This window comes from Caretta caretta, chromosome 6 (assembly GCF_965140235.1).
Source record: "Caretta caretta isolate rCarCar2 chromosome 6, rCarCar1.hap1, whole genome shotgun sequence".
NCBI lineage: Eukaryota > Metazoa > Chordata > Testudines > Cheloniidae > Caretta > Caretta caretta.
The window spans coordinates 64,841,271-64,866,602 of record NC_134211.1 but is presented as its reverse complement, the minus strand read 5'-3'; the positions used below and the strand labels follow the sequence as shown (position 1 = coordinate 64,866,602).

General features: G+C 40.6%; 1 protein-coding gene across 8 annotated transcripts in view; it reads right to left on the bottom strand.

Moving 5' to 3' along the window:
- PCNX1 (pecanex 1) overlaps window positions 1–25,332 on the bottom strand; it is a 129,437-nt gene that overhangs the window by 18,917 nt on the left and 85,188 nt on the right. For all 8 annotated transcript variants that reach the window (XM_075129655.1, XM_048852378.2, XM_075129656.1 and 5 more), the window contains 15 exons: window positions 25,071–25,180; window positions 24,177–24,282; window positions 22,188–22,280; window positions 19,927–20,077; window positions 16,877–17,018; window positions 15,265–15,442; window positions 14,489–14,597; window positions 13,680–13,809; window positions 12,391–12,449; window positions 11,025–11,240; window positions 10,312–10,565; window positions 8,050–8,280; window positions 6,507–6,607; window positions 5,597–5,747; window positions 2,223–2,453 (listed from right to left, as the gene is read on the bottom strand). In XM_075129655.1, coding sequence (XP_074985756.1) covers window positions 2,223–2,453; window positions 5,597–5,747; window positions 6,507–6,607; window positions 8,050–8,280; window positions 10,312–10,565; window positions 11,025–11,240; window positions 12,391–12,449; window positions 13,680–13,809; window positions 14,489–14,597; window positions 15,265–15,442; window positions 16,877–17,018; window positions 19,927–20,077; window positions 22,188–22,280; window positions 24,177–24,282; window positions 25,071–25,180 — 2,262 coding nt within the window. The remainder of the gene's footprint in view (window positions 1–2,222; window positions 2,454–5,596; window positions 5,748–6,506; window positions 6,608–8,049; window positions 8,281–10,311; window positions 10,566–11,024; window positions 11,241–12,390; window positions 12,450–13,679; window positions 13,810–14,488; window positions 14,598–15,264; window positions 15,443–16,876; window positions 17,019–19,926; window positions 20,078–22,187; window positions 22,281–24,176; window positions 24,283–25,070; window positions 25,181–25,332) is intronic.

The following is a 25,332-nucleotide window of genomic DNA, read 5'->3' as shown; positions in this document are numbered from 1 at the left end:
GGATGTATCCCACTGCGATCATGCATAGCACCCTATCGAAGTGGGATAACCAGTCCACAAAATCTGAGGAATTTGGATCCATAAACTCTTCCTGGTACATCGTCCTTGAGCGTCCCATCAAAAAGCCTGCTTTGACCCCACCAAGTGTCTGGGAGTGCAGCTACAGATGAAGGCTGTGGGGGAGGTTTCCTGCTGTAGCCCCTGCTCTTCCTATTGCTATAGTCCTGCCAAGCAGGCGGGAGGAAGAAGCAAGTCGTTTGCTGTGGCTATAGCGCTTCCTCACTGGGGCCACAGTATGAAGGCCCAAGGACGTGGCCCTTGACTCTTAAAAACTGAAGTTTGGAGTCTTTCCACTCTGAAAAGATTGACGTACCTTCAAATGGCAGGTCCTGCAAAGTTTGTTGGACCTTCTGCAGCAAGCCCGAGGACAGCCCGATGTGGGTCACACCTTAGCAGCGTCTCTGTGTCCCACTGACCTCAGTGTAGGTGATCAGCCTCTGTTGGTCTTCCTTTGCTTCTTCCTAGGCATCAGTGACAGTGAACGGTGCCTGGGCTCTCTCGCATTCACATCCTTGTTTGGCACCGGGGATGACTGATGGTGCTGAGGTTCCTTAGGCATGGTCGGAGCATCTCACCTTAGTGCTGGATCTGGAGAATGGCACCGGGTGTCCCAAAGTGAAACCAGGGTGCTTCTTACTGAGGCCAACGTACTCGGTGCCGAGTCCAAGTGGCCTTGCTCCAATGGAGGTCAGAGTGCTGCCTCCATGAGGATAGAGTGGAGTCTAGCGTCTCTATTTTTCTTGGTGCAGGCTTAAAATCCCTACACAGCTGAGCTTCTCCATTCCAGCTGCCCCAAGTGTCTGGGGGGTCACTCACAGGCATAGACTTGTGACAAGATTCACAAGGCTTGAAACCTGGAGACTGAGGCATGCCCTGGTTCTGGGAGTGGGCCGGTTAACCCCACTAACAGGGTTCCTAACTAACTAACTTAATAACTGAAACTTAACTAGTAAATACAATCAACTATATACAATAAGAGTAGAGAAAAGTTCACTAAGGAGTACTTGCAACAGCAAGAATGAGCCAAAGTTCCAGCAACTGTTGCAGGCTGTAAGAAGCAATTGGGTGGTCAGCAGGGTCCTTTATACCAAAGCTATGAGAGAGTGACTCCAGGGAGCAGCAGAGCCGACGGATACCACTGAGGTAAAAATCTTTCTCGTGGCGATGCTCATGGCAAGCACACACCTACATTGGAATGGACATGAGCAAGCACTCAAAGAAGAATTACATTATTGTGGATAGAGCATATAAAGTGTACACAGCACTATACAACCAACCATCAAGCATTCACGCTCCCTGCTTCAAAGGACTCAATATATAGGCATAAGCTGCAAACAGTACAGAATAACATGCACAAATACGGAATGACAGGTGGGCCCTCTAATAGGAGCTGGATTCTAGTTTTTGAAGAGAGTGGCAGTTTGGCATATGTTAATTTAGGATTCTCTCACATACCTTTGGGGTGGGGGAGGGGGATACATAGAAAATAAATGGACCTTTTATCTGCTTCATATCAAGAATGACATTTGAGTGGACAAAGGGGAGCAGCAGGAAATATATCTGAAATCCAAAGTTATGGAGAGACCTGGAAGGAAAGCTTAAGCTTTGTTCAGAAGAGGGGGCAGCTGTGTAAATACCGAAGGGGCGGAAGTAAAGCTATAGTCAGAGTAAGGCTACATTTATCACTGTCATCTAAATGTAGATAAATTCAAAATTGCCACCAATAGTACAAGTCACAATATGGATATGCTTTCACGGGGCCATGTTTATACAATAGGAATATTATGCTGACTTTACAAGGTATTAGACACTTTCCAGACCTCATACACATACTGGAGAAAAGGGCAATAAGAAGATAAACAATTAGGTCCAATGAAACTAACATAAAGGACTGCTGAAATTGTGTTTTGCTGATATTGTCACTAGGTATTTTTAGAGATGACATTACACTTATTTTTCTGTCAATATTTAATGTTCATGGAAAGCACTATCTTGATAACCAATTAAGTACTCTAGGACAGCCCAAGCAGTGACCGCTTACTGAGAAAGGTAACGGGTGGGGCTGAAGTAGTAGTTTTCTGTAATGATTAACCTAAATTCTAAAACAGCATGAAGCAGCACATCATATGTCCATTCAATGTGCATATACAATGAACACACACCTTGATTACTCTGAAACTGAGATAACGCTTGTTCAGCATGATGATTTTATATTCATTGGTGCCATCATCCATCACATGGCGGAGGGCAAGCAGGGAGGGAGAGTTGGAAAGGACAGCGCTCCTCCAGGCAGGGTCCCCTTCATGTGCTATAACCAGGTTTTGCTCATGGGACACAATGGCTTCATAGAGGACAGTAGGGTCATCGTATTCATCTGGGGAAGTGAAGTGATCCTGAACTCAAGAATAAAAGCATTATTTGAGAATGGCTTAGTGTCATAGATGCTAAATGAGTAAAAAAAAGTAGAGATTTCAGACCTCAGAAACTATAAATAATGCATTGAACAAAATTACAATAATCAAAAACAGATTCCCACCATTGTTTAGATGAGTTCAATATCCATCACATCAAATGTTTCTTTAAGTTTGGGGGTGCGAAGGATTTATCTAGTACTGGTAACAGTTAGTTATTATAATTTTTATGCTGATTTTATTGTGTATCTAGTCACATTGCCTACGGAGAGGTTTTGGTTCTAGTAAACTACTCCAGAGCTCAGAAGCCTTGAAGTTTAAAGCCAAAGAAGTAAAATACTGAATATTCAGTGAGAGGCTTCTTTTCAACGGTTGGTCTCATTTACAGTAAGAAAAACAAACACATGAATGTGTGTTCAACACCGACCCGCAGTCACACACTAAAAAGAAATCGAGTTTCAGATAAAACATCCTGTATACTTCATCATGCATTCAAAACATCATACTATTGCTAGCCACATATTTACAGGCCTCATTCAGTATTAAGTTATGGCTCTTTCTGATACAAAAGTACAGATTTAAATTCCAAAGGGCGAAGACCATGTTTAGGTTTTTCTTTTTTTTGTTTGCTTGTTTTAGTGCCTAGCACAATGAGGCCCCAATCCTGAGTGGAGATACTTCAGAGCACTACCACAATGCAAATGAAAAGTCACCAGTTATCTGTACTATGTATTAGTTCAAAGGGTTGTGTTTAAAAACATTTATATTTTTATGCATATTTGTGTATATTCACTCATTTCTCCATATTCAGGTGCATACTTTGTAGTGGCCTATGTAATATCTTGAGAATATTTCAGGATTCGTAAATTATAATCCTGCCACTTTCACCACAGAACCATAGAATATGGAGTTGGAAGGGACCTCTGAAGGTCATCTAGTCCAACCCCCTACCCAGAGCAGGACCAATCCTCAACTAAATCATCCCAGCCAGGGCTTTGTCATTTATATTACTTTATATTACTCTACTGAAGTTCTTTTCTGCATTTACACCTACCGTTTCTCATTTTATATACACTGCTAAATTAAGAGAATTCCATGATCTAATGGAACAAGCTAACTCAATTATTGCTATGCCATTGCATGATAGTTTTTGGTGACTTTTGGACATTGCAGTGATGCAAGCATGCAAGACAGCTGCAGCGGCACAGGAGCCAGCAAACAGAACTGTAAACGGGAGTTTGAGTGGGAATTTGTAAGGTGAGTTTGGGGGGGAAGATTAAGAGCCAGGTAAAGGATCAGACAGGCTAGTGAAGGGAATGTGTGGTGTTTTGGTGCTCGTTGGGGGTTTGTTTTGCTGTGGTGTTTTGGTTTGGTTTGTGTTTCCCAGACTAACAGGACTTAGGTGAGACGGCTACGACAGACACAGAGGTAGCAGTGGTAGTGACCCAAGTAGTGGAAGACACAATGAAGATGACTGGATGTAGAAGCTGTGGCATGTATATGATCCTGGAGGGGGTACCTGAAAATAATTTCATCTGCATGAAGTGCTGCCTGATAGGGCTGATGGAAGAGAAGATCTGAGGATTGGAGATGCAGGAGGAGACTCTGGTTGAGTTTAGAAGGGGGTTCGAGCGGATGATGCAGCAAAGACATGAGGAGGCTGAAGGGAAAAGATCAGACTTGCAGATGGAAACAGGACCGAAGAACTCTGAGGGGATACTGCTGGGTGAGGATTCTCATGTGACTAAGAGAACCAGGCAGAGGAAAAGACAGGCAGTGAAGGAGAAACAGAGCTCAGGAACAGTTTTGCGGAAAATGAAGAAGGGGCACAGCAGGTGGCCACTGAAGGTGAGAGGGCAAGGAAGAAGAGAAGAGCAGATAGTCCTTTAGGAAGAGGGCGAGAGTCAATGGAGATAACACCACCAAATATGAGCTCCAGGAGGATATGGTATGGGTTGCAGAGGATTGCAAGGGACAATAGGAATCAAGAGGACTTGCAGCCAGATGAAACAGGGGATAGACTGGAGAATCACACCATCACAGGAAAAGGCAGGTCTACGTGATTGGGAATTCATTACTGAGAAGAATAGACAGGCCTGTAACAACAGCTGATCCAGAGAACAGAAGGGTGTGCTGTCTGCCAGGTGCTAAGATACGGGATGTGGACCTGAGGCTGAAGAGGATCCTAACGGGAGTGGGAAAGAATCCATTGATTATCCTTCATGTGGGAACAAACGATACGGCCAGATTCTTGCTGGAACATATCAAGGGAGACTATGCCAGGCTGGGGAAGACGCTTAAGGAAATCAAGGCTCAGGTGATCTTCAGTGGGATTCTACCTGTTCCTAGAGAAGGGCAACAAAAGTGACACAAGATTATGATGCTCAACAGATGCTCAGGCAGTGGTGCTATAAGGAGGGCTTTGGGATGTATGGCCACTGGAAAGCATTCATGGACAGAGGACTGTTCTCTCAGGATGGACTTCACCTGAGTAAGGAGGGAAACAGACTTCTAGGATGGCAGATGGCACAATTGATCAAGAGAGCTTTAAACTAGGAATTCGGGGGAGATGGTTGGGAGATGTCCAGGTAATCTCCACGCCAGATTTTCTCTTTGAGAGAGAAGAAAACGAAGTAAGAAAGGATACAGCCGTGGGTAGGAGAATGGACATAGGGCAGAAGGGCAGTGTGGATACCAATCTAATAGGTAATATTGTCAGTAGAATGTCTGTGCCCGACATGGGGCACTTAACAAGCGAGGATTTCATGTCCTTAGAGCTATTCAAAACACAGAGAGGGGAAGGAAGAATGATTGAATGAATGAATTCCTAAAAAGGGAACAGGGCCAGTCAGGCAAGCCAATGAGTTTGACGAGGCAGAGATTATACTGTCTTAACTGAACATGGTTTCACCTCAGTTTGATTAGCCCTATAAACATTTAAAACACTGTCTTTAAAAACATATTATAGACTTAGCTAGCTCTACCCAACACACTTATCTTAAACAGGATTTAAAGCTTGCTATGCTGGCCAGGCAAGCTGTGTGGAAAACTGCTCCATATATCACAATTTAATCAATCAGCATGGACATAGCCAAAAAACATACATCCCCCGTTAACCTTATTACCTGATGTAGTTTCAGTGACATGCGTATTCCGGGAACCACCACTTTCCTCAGCAATTCCATGTCAGCAAAGATCCATTCATCTCGGACTGAAGAGATACGGAAGTCGCCCTTAAACAGGGCATGCAGCCCATACAGGAAAGATTCCAAATTACTGTTTGGGATGGAAAGTAACCCCAAAACATTAACATATTTAAAAACCTCCATATACAGCATCCCTTCCTTACATCAGTAGAAATATTGATTTACATAATGTAACACTGAACTATAGAGACAGGTACAGTTGTGATATTCCTCTGTACACATATGAACATAAGAATGGCCACACTGGGTCAGTCCAATGGTCCATCTGGCCCAGTATGTGGTCTCCTGACAGCGGCCAATGCCAGATGCTTCAGAGGGAATGAACGGAACAGGGCAATTATTGAGTGAGCCATTCTCTGTCATCCAGTCTCAGCACCTGGCAGTCAAAGGCTTAGGGACACCCAGAGCATGGCATTGCATCCCTCATCCTCTTGGCTAATAGTCCTCCATGAACTTTTATATATAGGCTTCATGCTTTGAGCAAGGAATGAAGTTCAATTTCAAAACTTGATTAATCCTGCTCATTTTTCAGCAGGTATCATGGACAAGAAAGGCATGAAGGCCCTCCACTTCACCACTCTCAACTTCCATTAGTTAAGGAAGTGAGATGTTCGGCTACAAGTCTTCCGCATCCTTCATTTGCTGAATCTTGGCACATCTTCACGGGATCATCCACAATATTTATGAAGGAGGGTGGCCTAGAGTATCTGTTCATTTTGGGGGTCCATGAAGAACACTGCTTTTGTATGAAGAGTTAGCCATTACCCCAAACCTAATGTTCGCAGGATCCCCTCCTCCAAAATCCTTGAAAAGAAGAGCGTAGTATTACCTAGACATATGATGGGAAGCAGTCCCCAAAGCTCTCCGCCCCAGAACACACAGTCCGTAACAAAGAGTCACCAAGGAGGAGTCTTTATCTGCATCCAGCGGCTGGTAGTAATAAATACATAAAAAAAATAAAGAGTCATGTTGAGAAGATAGGGAGAGATTCATACTATAGCAAAGTGTATGCTGATAGGAGGAGTGACAAAAAGGCAAATACAGAAAGCTACCAGAAATCAACTTCCAGTGGCACTTATGTTAAATAAAAGTGGGTTGGCACTCAGAAGCACCTGAATTCAAATTAGGGGTTCTTACAGTGCTTTGTAAACGGCTGCCTTACTAATGAGATTTGTACAGAAAAGCACTACATTTGCCATTTGAATTAGTTGCAAGCTGAATGAATGTACATACTATCCTGCATGCATACTCTGTTCTGGAATTCTAGGTTTGATTCATAAAAAGACTAGTCTTGATGAACAGAGATGTAACAGGCATATTAATGGACCAGGCATACATCTCTCACTTAAAAGTTAATATATATTTGTGAGTTTACTTCAGAAGTATGTAGACTGCTTCCACTCATCAAAACACCCAGAGCAAAAAGCCATTTGTGTGATGCTTTGTAAAGCAACATTACTGATGTAACACTTCATTATAAAGATAATCCTCTTGGCAGTAAAATGTCGTGTATCCAAGTTATTATATCTGCTTTCCACCACCCCCACAAAATAATTGCCAAGTGATGATCATGTAATACAGGCAGACAGTTTTCTTTGATGGCCATTCTCCACATCTAAAAAAGGTTTCAAATATTATACTTCCTAGAAGAGGCCTCCTTTTAGTCACTTACCTCCAGTGGAGCTCCCCAACTCTAAAGACCCAGGTACATCACTAAATCGAAAAGGATCAGGAGATGCTTTTACCCACTCCCTGAAAGACCACATCTATCCATGGTCAAACCACACATTTGAGAATTTAAATAAGCAGCCAGATGCCAGTGTAATTCTCTAGACACACTTTTGTATAAACTTCCTTAAAAGGGTGCGGGAGGTTTGGAGAGATGACAAAGAGGCTAGGAGATGAAGTGCTCATCTGGATGAAGTGGTCCAGAGAAGAGCTTCAAATTTGACCATGAGGTACCTAGCAATGCTTTGAGCAGTTGATTTTACGTACTATAGAGGAAATTATTTTGCAGTTAGGGTTGTTTTGAACATTAGGGAACCATGGCTATTCTAAGATCATTCTTCTCTGCCTAAACAGAGGCCCAAGCAAGCCAAATTATATTGTGTGATTTGGTCGCCTCTTCCTTTCCCTAGTGCACTTCCAACTACATAATACACTACTTGCAATCTAAGACTAATTTGAACTTTGGTCTCAAGAGATCAAGCTCAAAGCATTAACTCATCAACCCAAACCCAATGTAACACTTTCCTACAAATCAATTTGAAATATAAGTTTCAATAGACAGTTAAATCCAATGCTACCAAAGAACATATGTAAGAGACTTTCCTAGAAAAGTTTAATAGTTCTGGTCACTCAGTCATGCTTACCTTTTCTCTTCGGGAGCAGCAGTACTCTATCCAGTTGAGGTAAGTCATACAGAAACTCTCTCTGGAGACCCCTGCTAGATGGTGGTCATAATCCTCATCAATATTTGGATTAAATGTAGGGTCCACATCAACATAGTTGCAGTCTGCACATGGCTGTAATCCTTCCTGCATTGTCTCATTAGCTAACCATTCCTCCAGCTTGGGGGAGGTTGTGACATAATAGATAATGCCCTGAAATGGTACAAGTTGAAAATATTATGACCTATACTACATATCCAGGAAATAATTTAAATCTAATTTGTTGTATTAAATTGTGTATTTCTCTGTTACACACGAGGATGGAAATAGCACCCCACACTGTTTGAAAGTGCACAGGTTTAATTAGTGCGGGATTTGTGACAGGCCTGTTTGTTTAGTATGTTTTTTAAAAAGGACTGAATTTAATGTTTTTAGTTAAGAAAAAACAAACTTCAAGCTCTTCTGGCAGCAAAGAGCCTTCTAAATGTGAACCATAAGTCTGACAAGTGTTTCAAGGCCAGATTTATTTACCCCTCAGAAGTATGAAATGCATGACAGTGGCCTTCTGCCCCCACTCCTCCATCCCAGAGGTGGCTGAATTTCAAAGATGGTGCCTGTACATACTTAATAGAGAGTTTTGGGATTGAAGAGATCACAAGTGTAATTTCCTATCATTAACACAAAACAGTATTTACTTGCATCCTTTGCAAGCAATGAGAGCATGGCAGGCTCCATACATTCCCCCAGGTTCAAAAAGGCCCATCTTAGTTTTGGATTTGCAATAACTAATTACAGAAATATTTTTAACAACATTTTCCTGCATTCTTACTGCAAATAACCTTAACAAAAGGTGCACTGACCCAGATCTAAAACAAAGAAAATGATTGTTCAAAGCTATCAATCGAACAGCAAGGAGGAGTTTTGGGGTTTGGATATTATGTAGTGGTGGGGGGACGGGACTTTCTTCCTTCTTTGGCTCTGTCCTGGCCAAATTCATATTTGGGTAAATTACCTTCTGTACCCTAAGCTTCCACTGATGTTTCAGTTGGATACAGTAGTCATTCTCTGTCCTAGATTGTGTTACATGGCTGTCCAAATGTGAAAATAGATGTTACATTTACCACAAGGCATGTCTACATTTGGAGCTGGATGCGTGATTCTCAGCTCGAGGAGACATACTCACACTAGCTCCTTGCACTATAAATAGGGCCCTACCAAATTTACGGTCCATTTTGGTTAATTTCATGGTCAGAGGATTTTTAAAATCATAAATTTCATGATTTCAGCAATTAAAATCTGAAATGTTACAGTGTTGTAATTGTAGGGGTCCTGACCCAAAGAGGAGTTGGTGGTGGGGGGAGGTTAAAACGTTATTTTGAAAGTTTAGTTGGTCCTGCTTTGAGCAGGGGGTTGGACTAGATGACCTCCTGAGGTCTCTTCCAACCCTAATCTTCTATGATTCTATAATTGTAGGGGGACTTGCAGTACCGCTACCCTTATTTCTGTGCTGCTGCTGGCGGCAGCGCTGCCTTCAGAGCTGGGCAACTGGAAAGTGGCGGCTGCTGGCCAGGATCCCAGCTCTGAAGGCAGAGCCGTCAGCAGCAGCAGCAGCAGCACAGAAGTAAGGATGGCAGGGTATGGTATTGCCACCCTTACTTCTGCGCAGCTGCCTGCAGAGCTGGGCCCTCAGTCAGCAGCTGCCACTCTCTGGCTGCCCAGCTCTGAAGGCAGCCGCGCAGAAGTAAGGGTGGCATAGTATGGTATTGCTACCCTTACTTCTGCGCTGCTGCTGGCAGGGTGTTGCCTTCAGAACTGGGTGCCCGGCCAACAGTTGCCACTCTCCAGCTGCCCAGTTCTGAAGGCAGTGCAGAAGTAACTGTGGTAATACCGGGACCCTCCTAAAATAACCTGTAACCCCCCAGCAACTCCCTTTTGGGTGAGGACCCCCAGTTTAAGAAACGCTGGTCTCCCCTCTGACACATTTTTCATGGCTGTGAATTGGTAGGACCCTAGCTATAAATCACACCCCCAGCTCAACGTGTAGACATACCCTCAAACCAGCTGTTCTCCTTTGGTGAATGAGAGATTCGTGTATTCATAGCTTATATCGCATTGTGTAATCCTCCACTTGAAAGACACTATATATACACAAAGTGTTAACAGTTCATGCTTCCAATTCCCCAAAATAACATTATGGACAGCTGAATTCCCCCACAGCCGCGATTGCTAGGTCCAGAGCCATACCTTCACATAATAAGTGGTGAGAATTTTCCGAAGATCAAAGACTTGAAGCATAGAAGCGGCACTGTTGTCTGTGATGCTGTAGCCTTCCAGAATATACTTTGTCACAAGCACTTCCCATGCCAGCCAGCGTTGGCCAAAGGTAGTATTGAATGAAAGCATATGTGGGATGTGGCCAGGTTCACAGCAACAAAACCCTTCATCTTCCTCTACCCCCTCAGTGATGGCCTCTACTTCTCGTTGCTGACAGTAAGTGCCTTAGGGGATGTTAAGAAAAGTAAGAATTTAGATGACTAATTTGAAGATAATTGATATTTTAAAAAGTTTGAGACACCAGAATACATCACAAGTTATGTTTCTGTTAATAGCAGGTAAATTAAACTACTGTTTCTAGCTTAACTATTTAATGAAAAAAATTAAAATGGCTTAGTTTTAATTTACCACTCTATATTCAAACATGCAACTTAGGTATAGGAAAAGAGGGTAAGTGTCAATCATTGTACCTGTAATACATTAAAATGTAATGAGAAACCTATATTAGGTCTGTTATAGAACTCTGTGTCCCCTCTTATGTAAGTGAGAGAAAACCAGAGACCCTGAAGCCCAAGTTCAAAGCCACTGGTTTAGAGAACCAAACTGTAAATAAGTTAAACTTTTCAAAAAAGAGTCAATTTGGCAAGTCAATCAAATGGGTAATCAAAGCACAGAACTCTTACCTCTGAATTCAAGCCCCCTCAGCTGGAAGGTGACCAGACCATTTCCTATCTCTATAAGGTGTACTAGTGCATTGAGGTAGTCAGAAGCTAGGATGAAGCAGTCCCCAGTACTGTAGTTCCCCCACCGCCCCAGCAACAGGTCTCCACACAGGCTGTGCTGAAGGGAACGGGTTAAATGCTCATAGAAGATTGAATTCAGGTTGTTATCATCTGAACCTACAGGAAAAACCCAAGCTTCTATCAATTAAAACTTGTACTTTGCCATCAAGAAAATACAGGAATGAATGTAATGTTATTTCAAAGATCTCAATCTCTTTTTATGGAGGCAACTATTCAACTAACTGAAATTCATTCTGAATGGATTGATAGGTTAATCAGTTTTGTTTTTTTGTTTGTGATCTCCAAGCCACTCCTTCCGTTTCACTCACACTACTCCCATATGCCTCACTCCATGCAGTGTTTTATGCTTAAGCACGTAGGCACAAAGGAATCAAGCAGCTATCAGCAGCACTACTTTAGGATGCAACCGCCCTGGTACCTAGACACCCTTTAAGCAGTGCTCCATTCCCAAACTGCCCTTGTTCATAGCACTCAGAAACCCCACAGAAAACAAAACAGCTGTGCGGGTACTGCAACAGGAAGGGGAGAAATAGGTAGGCATAGAAAGAAGAAAAACAAGGCAGAGTATATGGTACACCTCTACCCTGATATAACCTGACCTGATAGAACACGGGTTCGCATACAATGCGGTAAAGCAGGCCTCCCCTACCCCCCCCGGGTCTGGGAGGCAGGAGCTGTGAGGGGGCACTTTTGGGGGCCCCGTAGGCACAGAGTGGCTCAGGTGATTAGCAGGGGGCTGGGAGCAGCCCGCTCCACTTCCCTCACCCCGGCCCGTGCCGTGTCGCTCGGAGGAGGGGGCTTGGCGAAAGGGATCCCCCGCTGCACTCACCGGCAGCAGCGGAAGCGGAGCAGCCCGGCCCCAGCCCGCTCCACTCTGCCAGCTCCCAGCCGCGGCACTACACTTCCTGCCATCGGTGAGTGCGGGGGGCATCCTTTCCCCAACCTCCCCGCACTCACCAATGGCGGGAAGTGTTCTTCACAGGTGCTGTGTATATAAATGCACACAAGTCAAATACTTTAAAAGAAACCCAATTATAAGCTGCGCTACATGTACTACAGTCATATAACATTCAGTGTAGGAGGTGAACCTCACCTTGATATACAAACAAATTTTTATTTCTGTCATAAGGAGTTCCCAGACACAGAATGGAAGTTGATGTGTGTCCCTTTCATGTTAGTAATATCTGTACATGACAGACTCACACCTCCACTCTGTACCATTTCAACCAAAAAGCAGGAGTATTACCTGGATTTCTATCAAGCTGGGAAGCGAGTCTTGTGTTTGAATGGTCCACACGCTTTGTGCTGAAGACAACAAAATTAAAACAAAAACATATTTAAGAGTTTTTCGTACGACAGGAGAATATAGAGAAAGGAGTTGTAAATGATGCTGTACCGAAGAAAAGATTTTTTTAGAATAGCTTTGAAAGCTTTGCCTGCAATTCTTCTTTACATTCAACTTAGAATCCTGCCCGTACATAACAATGCCTTTTAGCCGTAGTAGTGTTAGAATCTAATACACCGAAGCTCTCACCTTTGCCCACAAAAGGCCAATTAAGGTAGATAGTTTCTAAGTTCTGCATGAAGTTTTAGCTATGTTACTTGCATTGAAGTCAATAGAAGTAGCAAAGCTAACACTTGGCTGCGCTCAAAGTTGACTTTTCAGCGTGGCACTAGTAGTTAAGAAGCACAAGTGCTGCTCCATTTTAGTTCTCCTCACCCAAAAACTGCCATTATGTTGGCTGAAGGAGAAACCCAAATTTGTACACCAGGTTTTAAAAGCAAGGTCTTGAAAGTATTCAACTCTGACAAGTGACTATAAATGACACCTAGGTTTCATTGATATTTATTGCCAGTGACTCGACATGAAACTTGCTCATTTTACATGTGAAATGATTTTCCCCTTAAATGCTAGTACTACAAGCTCACCCTGCCATTCCTGGGTTTTTTCTGGCTCAGGTAACATCAACAATAAAAGATTCTTACCACAATGATACCTGCATAACCCCACTGTTTCAGTCTAAGGGAAGGTTTAATTGAAGGTACTATCTTACCTGAAGAATCTTTTATTGGTGGTGGTGCATAAGCCAAGAACTGACAACGACTAAGATACGAGGATGAGTTTTTGGCTTTGGGAGTTAGGAAAAAAAAGTTTTACCTGTAAAATGAGCAAATGTGAAGTGGAGTTACTAGTACAAATAAGGAACCCTCAAATGCCCTTTGTATACAGTCACTTTTCAGACTCAATTTTCCCTTAAAATTTCTGTCATTTTGGAGCTTAAATTATTCAGTGTAGTGTAAATAAAAGCTATATGACAGGAATGAAGTGTAAGCACTGTCAGTGTTGAAACAGCTGCTATGATGTTTCAGAAAAATAATATACTTGTATGAAAGTATTAAAAGCCATGAACAAGTTCTCTCTAAAAAAAAATCATAGCACCTAGAAATACAGCAAAACAAAAAGACCACATTCAGTCACAGCTTTCTCTATTAAACAGAGCTGAGATGGCTTCTTAATGGCTTAACTTCACGCACTTGTAGTCTCTTTCCCAGAATTTGACAGGTCTGACATATGAAGTGATGAATATTGCACTTCCCAGAAAGGGGTTCAGTGGGGTGGAGAAGAAAGCTGACACAGCCGCTTGGACGAACAACATTGCAGAATCTGTGGGGTGACAGGGTTAAGGAAGCCAAGACTACCGCGTGGTTCTTTTGCAATGCCACCAAGCTCTTATGTAGCACTTTAAATCATCAGATCTCAAAACGCTTTACAAAAAGGAAAGTAAGTATCATTATCCCCATCTTAGAGAGGGGAAAGTGAGGCACCGATGTTGGCACCAAGTAAGAACAAAGCAAGTTCTCCCAAATCCCTCATGTATTATATAAAGGAAAAAATTATTCCGCAATAAGGGGCACCATTTTTTTTTTTTTTTTTGGCAAACAGGAAAAACAAGACTAGAACTGCACATGGCAACTCTTATTCTGGAACTTCTGTATTAAATGAGAATCAACACCTGACCCAGGACAGTCAACGAAGTGCAAGTCTCTATCTGCGGATAAGAGGCTTGAAACTATGAACTACAGACTGGAGATAATTGTTGAAAAAAGGGAAATGTTGGTCAGTCCTACAATTTTTCCAATGGAATAACCTGGTCTAGGTCTTTTCGGTGATGGAACTGTTCTAGTTTTACTAGTATATCCAGACGGCAAGTGCATATAGTTGTCAATCACATTCATTAGGCAGGATAACGTATTCTCTAGGTTTAATTAATTAAGAATAATACAGTAAGAGTCAAAGTATAAATAGATGTAATTAACAACAAGTTGGAATCTTCAAAGGATACGCGGCACAGCAAAGGGCTGGGCAAAAGCATGGAAAGCAGATCCCCAGGTGATCTGCCAAGGAGCGATATAAGTATACACAAATCTCAATTTATAAAAGAGTTCCCAAAGCTAGAGAGAAAAGGGGAGAAGATAAAATATATAAATCATTGTGTGACTTAACTAAAATCAGAGTGTTTTACATATGAACTTCTCAACGGAAAATGCATATAATTTTGACTTGCAGTAAGATATACACTTACCAATATAATTTTGTATTAATTTGTTAAAAACACTCCTTTATATAGATATTGAACAATCACTACAGTAAAACAGATAAACATTAAACGAGTCTCAAACTACAGTAAAACATAATTTTGGGAAAAAAGTAAACAGTTTTAGTCATAAAACTAGAACCAAATATTGGGCTAAAACACAGTTTCCCCCATCAATCTCATTGGTTCACTATCAGTGCTTTGGAAAACTACTGGTCTTGTAAGCACTTGAACTGGTCTGCCGAAGTGCATCTAGCCATACTAAATCACATAATTCACATCTTCTCTGCTCCAAGGAAGTGCTGGGACTTTAAAAGAACAGATACCTTAACACATGCCAAGGCCAAAACATTAATACTGGGAAGCAGAGATTCCCAGCTATCCAATAGTATATGGTCATTTATTCATAGCACGGATGACCTGGGAGATTACATAACCACCAGTAGGATTTTCATTCCTTGGATTCTCAAATATGATGATCTGAAATACTCAGTTTCAGGGTGTGTAATTTTGTGTAAAGTTACCTTGCTGAAGAGTATGGACATGAAGAAGAGGTCAAGCAGCATGGTCTCAGAAAAACTTTTGTAGTCAAATGTAAAGAAGAGCACTGTGAAAACAACAGTGACATACTGGCAGGTTGGGTTGCTGAAAGAGGAACGCAACAACTTCAAACCAGCTATGGTGATCATTAAAGCGCCAATCCTACAAAAGGAGCGCAGAAAGAAAAGTTACTCATCTGCAGTCTACTGCTTACCTGCTGTTAAGCAATTGCAATTTCTTCACATTCAATGCTTAATAGACATGTTAATGTTTCTTTAGGTTATGACTATAGTCTCTCCTTCATTATTCTGAATTCAATCAACATTCTACAATAACAATATTAGCACAGTCTGTGGGATAGTCTTCCTAAGAGATCTAGCAAAAAACCCACGTGTGACAGATGTGGAGCTGATATGTAATGATGTCATGAATACTGAGAGGCAATAATTTTATGAACACTGTGACAGGGTCAAGGAAGGAACGTTTATTGTGCACTGGTCATTAGAATTTGCTGTATGATACTGGACTAACCTATATTGGGGTGATGGAATATCATACACCTATAATGCTCAAATTCAATGAGGTTTGTGTATGAAGATGAGACAATGGCTTCCCAGACAAGAGCTCCCCAGAAAACACTTGAAAGACAATGAGAAAAGCTGTTAGCTTCAAGGATCCAGACTCCAGTGAGTTGCAAACCATTTTCTGCAAGAACTGGGAGTTACTCAATTAAAGGGCTACAAACATTTCAAGTGTTATTTGATTCCTACAAAACTAAGGAGGCAACTGGCTGACATGGAGAGATTCTGCAGAGGGAATTTAAAGAAGTTAAGTCTTCCCAGATCCCCAAAGCCTTAGGGAAAGACTAGATATGCATACAATCAGTTTTGTTGTTTTAAGATCTGTTTTCTCTAAAAGGCTGTTGTTCTAAATAAATATCATCTTGCTTTAAGGAGGCCATTTGGTCACTGTATTAACCTTTGATATATCTCTCTGAGGGACCAGAGCCAAAGTCAGACCTGCTGGAATAATCACAGTGCCAACCGAGTGCAGTAAAGGCCAGTCTGACAGCAGAACTCCTCTGTGGTTCCAAACGGTGCCATATGACAACTAAAGGAGAGGTGAGAGGTGCATTTAGCCTAGTAACTATGACATCATGGCTTGGGTTTTTTTTTTAAGATTTAAATGGACAAAATACCAGAGGGATTATTTCTGCATTGGCATGGATAAGCTGGATGGTAAGAGAACTATTCTATCTCCGATATCTTCAATTTGATACATTTCCAGAAAATTCTGTGGCTTGAAATCTGCATAGCATTTGACATGACCTGAGGGGTCCTTTTTAACAAATCAGAAAACTCAATTTTATGATTTCTGCATTTAAAAAGTTTACATATTCATTCAGTACAAGCCATATGGTGATCCAGACATATACGCTTGCCAGGTACTGACACTAGAAACTAGTTATTACTACTTTGCTTTAATTGCAACTCGTATTAACTATACTTCCACTGCAGTTGTCAATTATGACGCCCTTTGCCATTTTCTTCCACCATATTGGGTACACTCAAGTTACTGACAATCTTTTCTACTTACTCTGTGTCCAGTTTCTTTGGACTAGCAATGTTCTTGGCACTGCTGCTGAGCTCATTGAGGACTATCAGTGGGTAGATAACATTCTTCTCCACAAAGAGGAGCCACACATGAAGTTTCTCAAACCACATTACATGGGCAGCATCTAACAGGACAGCAAAAGAGGATATCACAGACTATACTAGGGGCCTAAATAGCTCAGGAGATTTGTAATAGGACGCAGTTCATTTCGGCTCCAGATCAGTGGTTCTAAACCAATCTAGGTCATCTGACACCAAAAGTACTGGCCCTCTGGCAACTGTCAGGTGGCATACACAAAGATTTGGTAATCTTTAGTAGTGAGGCAATACGTGAATAACTGCTCTCTCCCTGCCAGTTTCAGCAGAGAAGCCAAAGACTAATAAGGATTCTCAGACTGAACTACCTTCTCATCCATAAAAGCAATCCTTCCAAGTCATGGCTGAATGTCATCGGAGAGAAGCTTGCACTACCGTATCTGTATAAAGTTGTCCATAGTTTTGGATTTTGGTAAATGTTACAGTTTCTGCATATCAGCAAACATGAGTTACTTTTCTGAAGGGATGGAAGCTGTTACCATAGCTACTGATCAAATTACATTTCATTTTGATTTTAAAATGTTTTTCCACCCATATTTGAATTAAAATGCTTCAGACACATGTTCCTACAGTCTAGAAGAATTTAATTATCCTGCAATTATAAACTGACAACTAATAGCCTCTTTTGATCTTTTATATTAACTGCAAAAAAAAAATAATACAACATTGTTATTATTGACAGCAACACACACACACACACACAGAGCTATGGGAAAAAAATCAAGGTTATAGGACAGCACACACAGAGGCCTGGAATCAGCTCTGGATTATGTCAGTTTTCAATTATGCCCCTCCCTCAGTGATATCAAATCCGCTGGGAAGAGGCTGCAGAGGTACTAGGTGGCCACGACCTCCCCATCACCAGAGAAGTCCACAGGGGTTCACAACAGTCAGAAAAGTGGGAGGCACTAGCCAGGAAATGAGTGAGGATAGCTGAGACCTACTGATTCAAACACATTTCCACTGCAGCCTTTGGTAGCAAGGCTTCTTTGGAGCCTCCAACAGAAATTAAAGTTGCTCCTCTCCCAAAGCAGAACCCTTAGGGAGGGCAGACTACTGCCTGCCCTACCTCAGGTGAATTCTCTCTGCTGTGCAAGGGGCCAAGCCAGGGTACATTACGATCTGTAAAATTTCATATTGATGTATATGGCTTTAATTTTGCATATACATGTAGAAAAAAATATGAACATTAGTATGTGAGACAATATTACAAACATGTGAGCACTGCAGCCTAATTATAATTCCTGCTGGCAACAAAAGAGTTTCTCAGTTTGTGTGCATGTTAATTCTCAGCCATAAAATTGTATTTAGGTAGGTTTTTTTCCATCAAAAAAATCTGATATCAAATCAAAAGACTGACTGTATTTATTTGAACATGTAATCACTGAAATAATGGAATTTAAAACTGCAGCTATGGGTACTGGTGCTGAGACAGCAATGTACCTGGCTAAAGTGCAGGTTAATCAGAAGACCACAAATGCATTCTGGTGTGAGATGAAGTTTTAGATACAAATCTGACAGCCCTTCTAGAACTATGTAAAGAAACAAGATACTTGTTTGCTATAAATTTATTTCATCTTCTTTACTACTCAGCTATCTACTAATTCCTATTTACAGAGATACTAGAATGTCATTGACCTTGCTGTTCTTATTTGCCATTAAATGACTCAAACAGGTGATAGTACAATTTGCTGCTTCTTGCACGCAATGCTAGATTTGGTTCAGGTTAACACTGAGATGTGTGAACTAATAAACTTCAATAAAAATTGTTTTTTACCTCTAAGCCTGGCTGCCTGTGAACTCAAGATCTGAATGCAGAATTGGACTGTTCTCTGATGTATTTTCACTAGCCCAATTCAGCAATTGGAGCAGGAACTAGGAGTCAGGAAACTCAGGTTCTATATAGATTTTTCCACTGGCTTGCCATGTAATCTTGTTTAAAATATTTAGGCACTGATCAACAGGGACAAATGCTTATGCAAATACACTCCACAGCACGTGCAGTAAGGCTCCACTAAAGCCAAGGGGGATGCATACAAGCTGTCGGGGGTCCAACCACACAGACTGGCTTGCAAGAATGGGGCCTTAGGCTTTGTCTGTTTTCCCACTTATAAGTGGGGGTAATAATTTTCACCTTTATAAAGGCTTTTGAGATCCTCACATGAAGGATACTACTGTATGTAAATATAAACTCATTTTAACACTTTTTGCAAGGTTTTTTTGGGTTAACTGGGGTATAATTTGCTACCTTTTAAAAATGGCAGTTCCTTAGAAAACAAGTTTCATAAAAAGTTTCATTAATAAAAGAAATAAAATGGAGGTGCATTTGTTAGATGTATAGTGCAGATAAATGTATGTTTAAGCATGTATATATGTGCAGTTTCACACTTAGTACCCTTTTAAACAAATATAACGCACTGTACTATAGTCTATTTTCAGATGTTTGGCTGTTATTTCCCAATTAAATTTCTAGAAACATGCCAAAAGCATTAGTCTTTAATACGGACCAAGATAGCAAGCTGAAAGTATACAAGTGGGTCTGAAACATCTAAAATAAAAACAATTTAAACCCTCCAAAATGTTGAAAAAAAGACACTGAAAAAATATGTTTGCCAAAATGTTGCAAGAGAAGTTTCAGCACAGGGAGTAAGTTTTTGACACTTGTAAGACCCCAATAACAAGGACTCAATGCAATTGCATTCATCATAACAATAGCATTGTTAATGTGACGCCATCATTACTACTTACTAAAGATACATAAAATGCCACAGGATCAAACAAGGCATGCTGAGCTAGGAAAGAATTAACACTGTCAATCAGAGACCCTGAAACATTTAAGCAATGACAAGTTATAAAGCAAAAAGTTAAAGTAAAGTAATGGTTAATATAAACTGCTCAACCAATAGAGCAAATTCAAAAAAAATTATTGATACTTACTTCGGACTTCAAATTGATAATACTCCTTGGTTTTCAGCAATGAGTGAGAGAAACAGTGCCAAGGAAGCTGCTTTCGGAGTTGAGGCAGCACATAATGGGTTAAAAATCCTACTGAGCCCACCAACGCATACAAAATGTAGCTAAGGACAGGCTAAAGAAAAAGCAGAGTTGAATAAAAGATAGGTTTCTCAGTCTTATAAACAAGAAGCAAATCAGTTAACAACTTGATGTTTTCTATAACCTTTATAAATCAGCCTAAAAGCACGTCTGGACTGCAATTCCCCTTTTAATATGAGAAAGTATGTTAACTGTACGAATGTAAAACAACAAGGGTTGCCTCAGAAGATAACACTTCTAAGAGAGACAGATTATTCTACTTTTGATCTTCCCTGAAGACTGGGTTGCTACCTTTTCTTCTATAGTACTTCTGATCTTCTTTCATAGACAGTTGTTTCTGATTCTTCTGCATTTCTTCTCTAAAATGGCAAAACTATTATCCTTGAAGGAGAATTTCTGCTAGATAAAAAGGAGGTCCAAGTGCAGAAGAGACCGATCCTCATTCTGGATGATATTTTTAAGATTTCTCTTGAAGAAGAGTTGAATAGCACCCTCTTACTGAAGTATACCCTTTACATACTGCAATAACACATCACCTCTAGGTATGTGAGCGCACTGCTGTTTAAGAATTTAACAGTAACACAGTATCTGTACAGACATGAAAACAACGAGAAGTCCAGTGCCACCTGAAAGACTAACAGATTTATTTGGGCATAAACTTTCATAAGCCCATGAAAGCTTATGCCCAAACAAATCTGTTAGTCTTTAAGGTGCCACCGGACTCCTCATTGTTTTTGTGGATACAGACTAACATGGCTACCCCTCTGATATTTAGAGACATGGGTATGCATTTTACATTACAGCAGTGCCTACTGCGAGAGCTAAATTGCGGTTATGAATCATATTTTCATGGGTAGCAAGACGGCAGTGAATTCACAAAGTTAAAACTTTTCATAGGGGTCTGTCTAGAAGCTCATTTTCAAATTTCTGATGTCTTTGGTCATTTAAAATAAACCTGAGTGTAATAAACTATTTAGTTAACTCAACAGCAGATAACCAACTTTCTTAGTTGGGGATGGAAACCACATTCATCAGGGATGGGTGGAGTTTGGGCTTTCCTTGGAAGAGAGGTCTGCTTTAGCAAAAACTAGTGTGGATGTGGTCATCTCTACTCAACTAGAAGGACCCTCCATCTGAAAATGTTTAGATTTAAAAATAAATTGACAAATGCTTAAGAATAGCCTCTCCATTTTTGTAATTAGAGAGAGCAATAGAATACTGGAATCCTTCCAGAATTTATGCCATTTCTTTTCTTCGCATTATTTGGAACAGTGATGCTAGACAAACAAATTAGACATTCTAGTTCTTCCAGGTAGCCAAAATCCAGCATATGTCATCTGTGTAGCAACTTGGCCCGTCATATTTGCCCTAGCAATTTGATCTTTTGCTCAGAGTGAAAGTTATATTTGCTTTCAATACTGTAATCAAACTAGACAGTTTCAGAAGGTTTCTCCAGCTACTTAGGCAGCCACTCCGGTGTGTAAACAGCAAATTCCGCCACTGGATCTGCTTAGACAGACTCCTTCACCCACACAAATCCTGTTGCACAATGTGGCCTAAGTCACATGTCAAGCTGAAAATATTTAAGCGTATTCTGAAGCATATGCTAATGATAGCTAGGCTGATAGGTGGAAACTTAGAATGCAACTGTAAGGAAAGGTCTCCTGCCCCCACTGATACCCTGCGAGGAACCATCCCTCTACCCCCCACTTCCATCCCATGGGAGACGGACACTGTCTAGGAGCCACAACAGGTGAAACCCTTTTGAACCTTTTTGTCAATTTACTCTCTCCCTTCTCTAGAATGAGCTTGTAGGTATTTCTGTGGGTGGGTAGAGTGAAAGAAGGGCACTTTATCGAAAAGAGTGGAGCACTTAGAGAAGTAGAAGTGGGGAGGAGGGGAAGAAAAGGGAGAGGAACATTGGGGAGACAAAAAAATTGAGATTTAAAAAGGTCTTCATGGCAGGTATTAGTCACACTGTATGTCTGAACAGCACCTTGTGTAAGTCATGCCCCAAGCCCAAATGGGGCCATTGGGTACAACCATAAAAGAGTATTAAATAGTAGCATTAACAAAAAGGCATCTACAAGAAAAGAGAAAGTACAGGTATTTTATAAATTGTGAGGCATAATGCAATAACTTACCTGCAAAACTGTGAATACTGTACTGACATGAATTGCAAAATAGAGTACACCAATGACGAGGCACACTATCAGGTCAGATTGTAACCGTTCATTCTATGGAATAAAAAGAAAACAGCTTAGAGGACATAAATTTTGGTACTCTTCTTCCAGTCCTAGGGTCACCTCCACTTACCTCTTAAAGGAATATGGGGCGCTACTGTCAAAAGATTTCAGCACTGGCCTAAATCTGCTTCCACTGAAGTCAACTGAACTTTCCTCTCTAACTTTGACAGCAGCAGCAGTTAGATAAGTGCTTTCAAAAATCCCACCATTTTTATTTCCCAACTCCCAAGAGAGAACTGCAACAAGCACCAGTGCATGGAAGATAACCCTTACTTAGCTGGTCTTGATCAAGGGCATGTGTCCAAATGATTTAATTTAAAACATCTAATCACTGCCATACGTGAGAAGTTAATGGACAAAACACTTTCATTCTGGATATTCTTCCCTTCCAAATTTGAGCCTATTGCCTCAATGTAGGTAAGCGAATTAACAACTTTTAAGGCCAGAAGGAAACATCTAGTCTGTCCTCCTGCATAACACAGGCCAAAGATTTTCACCCAGTAATTCCTGCATCTAGCCAATAACTTCTTGCTGTGCTAGAGCATCTCTTAGAAAGACATGTGATCATGTTTTAAAGACTTCAAATGAAATAATCCATCACATTCTTAGGTAAATTTTTCCAATGCTTAATTACTCTTGCTATTAAAAAAAAATAATGCCCACACATAAATTATTTTTTTTCCTGAATTTGTCTAACTTCAGTTTGCAACCATTGGATTTTGTTACGTCTTTGTCTGCTAGATTAAAGAGCCCTGTACTATCTAGCAGTAAATCTTTTCCCCATGCAGGTACTTTCAGAACACGATTAATCTTCTCTTGGATAAATTAAATAGACTAAGCTTCTTAAGTTTCTCACTTACTGCTTGTTTATGTGAAACAGGATAACAACTGGGTACTGTTATTTTCACAAGCATTTACAGTGGATTTACTCTAGGTATCCAAAGAATGTGATGATAAAATTAAGTCAATAAAGCAAGTCTCCAGTGTTACTAGAAGCAACTCATTCTTCATTTAAAAAAACCCCACCAGCTTTCCTTAGTTTTTAGTTTCTGTGTGTGGGCTGGATTGCCCAAAGCTCTTGTTTATCCAAAAATACTGAGTTAACATCTTTTGGCCACTATCACTCTTTCATTTGAGCCTTTATACACACACCAGGTATTACTAGGTTTATTTAGGTACATATTAAATTATGAACATGAGTTACAGAACACCATAGCTCAGTGGTTTGAGCATTGGCCTGCTAAACCCAGGGTTGTGAGTTCAATCCTTGAGAGGGCCATTTAGGGATCTGGTGCAAAAATTGGGGATTGATCCTGCTTTGAGCAGGGGGTTGGACTAGATGATCTCCTGAGGTCCCTTCCAACCATGATATTCTATGATTCTATGATCAGTTATCCTTTACTGCTCTATCATTTTGGGAGTTCTGGCCTTCCTAATTGTATCTCTTTTTTGATAGCTTATATTGTCAAGACAAAGGTAATACTTTTTCCTCATGGCTGTGCATTTTTAATGAGATGTATAGATAAAGATGCAGATAGTCAATGAGGCAACGAACTCAGCATTTTATATTCAAAGTGGAAATGCATTCTAAAGGTAGATGCAATTGGTCCTCTGAATGTAAAATTTTGACTCAAATACCCATTAGCATTAACTCAATCCTTAAGGAGTTATTTTTCACTGTGTTAAATACATATACCTAAAATTCTTGAAGTCAAGTGAAAGTCAATGGGACTTGAATGCCTCACTCTCTGGAAGTCCAAGCCCTGGACTGCAGAGTATATAGTGCTAACAAATTCCAACTAACTCAACACCAAACTAGTACATACTCTATTGGCCAGGATTCAGTTTATGTCTGGGTTGAGTTTTACAAAAAGCAAGCCTACTTACCACTGAATTTCTAAGTTTTTCAGGTAAAGGATCTTTGACTTCAGACAGAGGATCCTCTGGGTTTTTGTCTTCAGAATTAGGAAAAAATTTTGATTGTACTAAAGAGCTAAAAAGATGCAAAGCAAGAATTCACTGTGATAAATACATTGCTTTGGGTGGGTTTAGAAGAGGTAACAAAATCAGAGGCCTATTACAAATCAATAGAACATAAGCAGTCCCAATCTGCTATCTTTTGTGGCTCAATTTACTTAAAGGAGTTTAGAAATCTCAATTGGTATATAAAGGTAAGCCTATCTGTTTGCCGCATCTCTCTTTTACAGAAAGAAAAAGCTCAATAAAATCTGTTCAGATTTTCCACCCCCCAAGTAGTCTCTGTTGGTCCAAATACAAAATAGGCAACCAACTAAAGCTCTAACAGACCAACCCACACTCCTTTAATTTGTAGGGCCGTACTGACCAAGTAGCCAAACTCTTAGTAGATGCTACTAGTAATAAAGCTTGATATAGCCACATCTGGAAGCTTTCCAAAGTATTTTTATGGCCTCTTTACCAGTATCTAAGTGGCTCACCACTTTTCCTGTATTTATTCTTGCAACACCTCTATAAGGTAGGTAAGTACAATTATCCCTATTGCATACATAGGGAACTCAGACAGAGATTAATTGATTTGCCCAATGTCACAAAGGAAGTTGTGGCAGCATAAGGAACTGTACCTGGGTTTTGAGAGTTCCCAGCCAGCAGCCTAACTACCAGACCACCATTCATCCCTCCCTTTTGTTTTCCACAGGGTTGGGCCAACATCAGTTTCAGTGGTACTACTGGGTTTCTATTAATGGTCAAAATGGATCTCCTTTGAGAGTTGCCTTGAGGACAGATGTACAGTCAGTAACTTACAAAAGTACAGAAGGGTCACTACTTTGTCTGCTGAGATGATAGGATATCGCTACTAACAAGCCACAGAATATTGAGAAGAGGACTGGAATATGCTGGCCATCCCAAGAATCCTGGGGACAGAAGAATTAAATTTTAACAGAAAGACAAGAATATATAAAATCAATATCACAAATCAGAAAACTTAAAAAAAGTAATAAGAAAAAGGAAAGATGAAAAAAGTCATATGCTTTTAAAAATAAAGGTATTTTGTTAAAATGTTAAC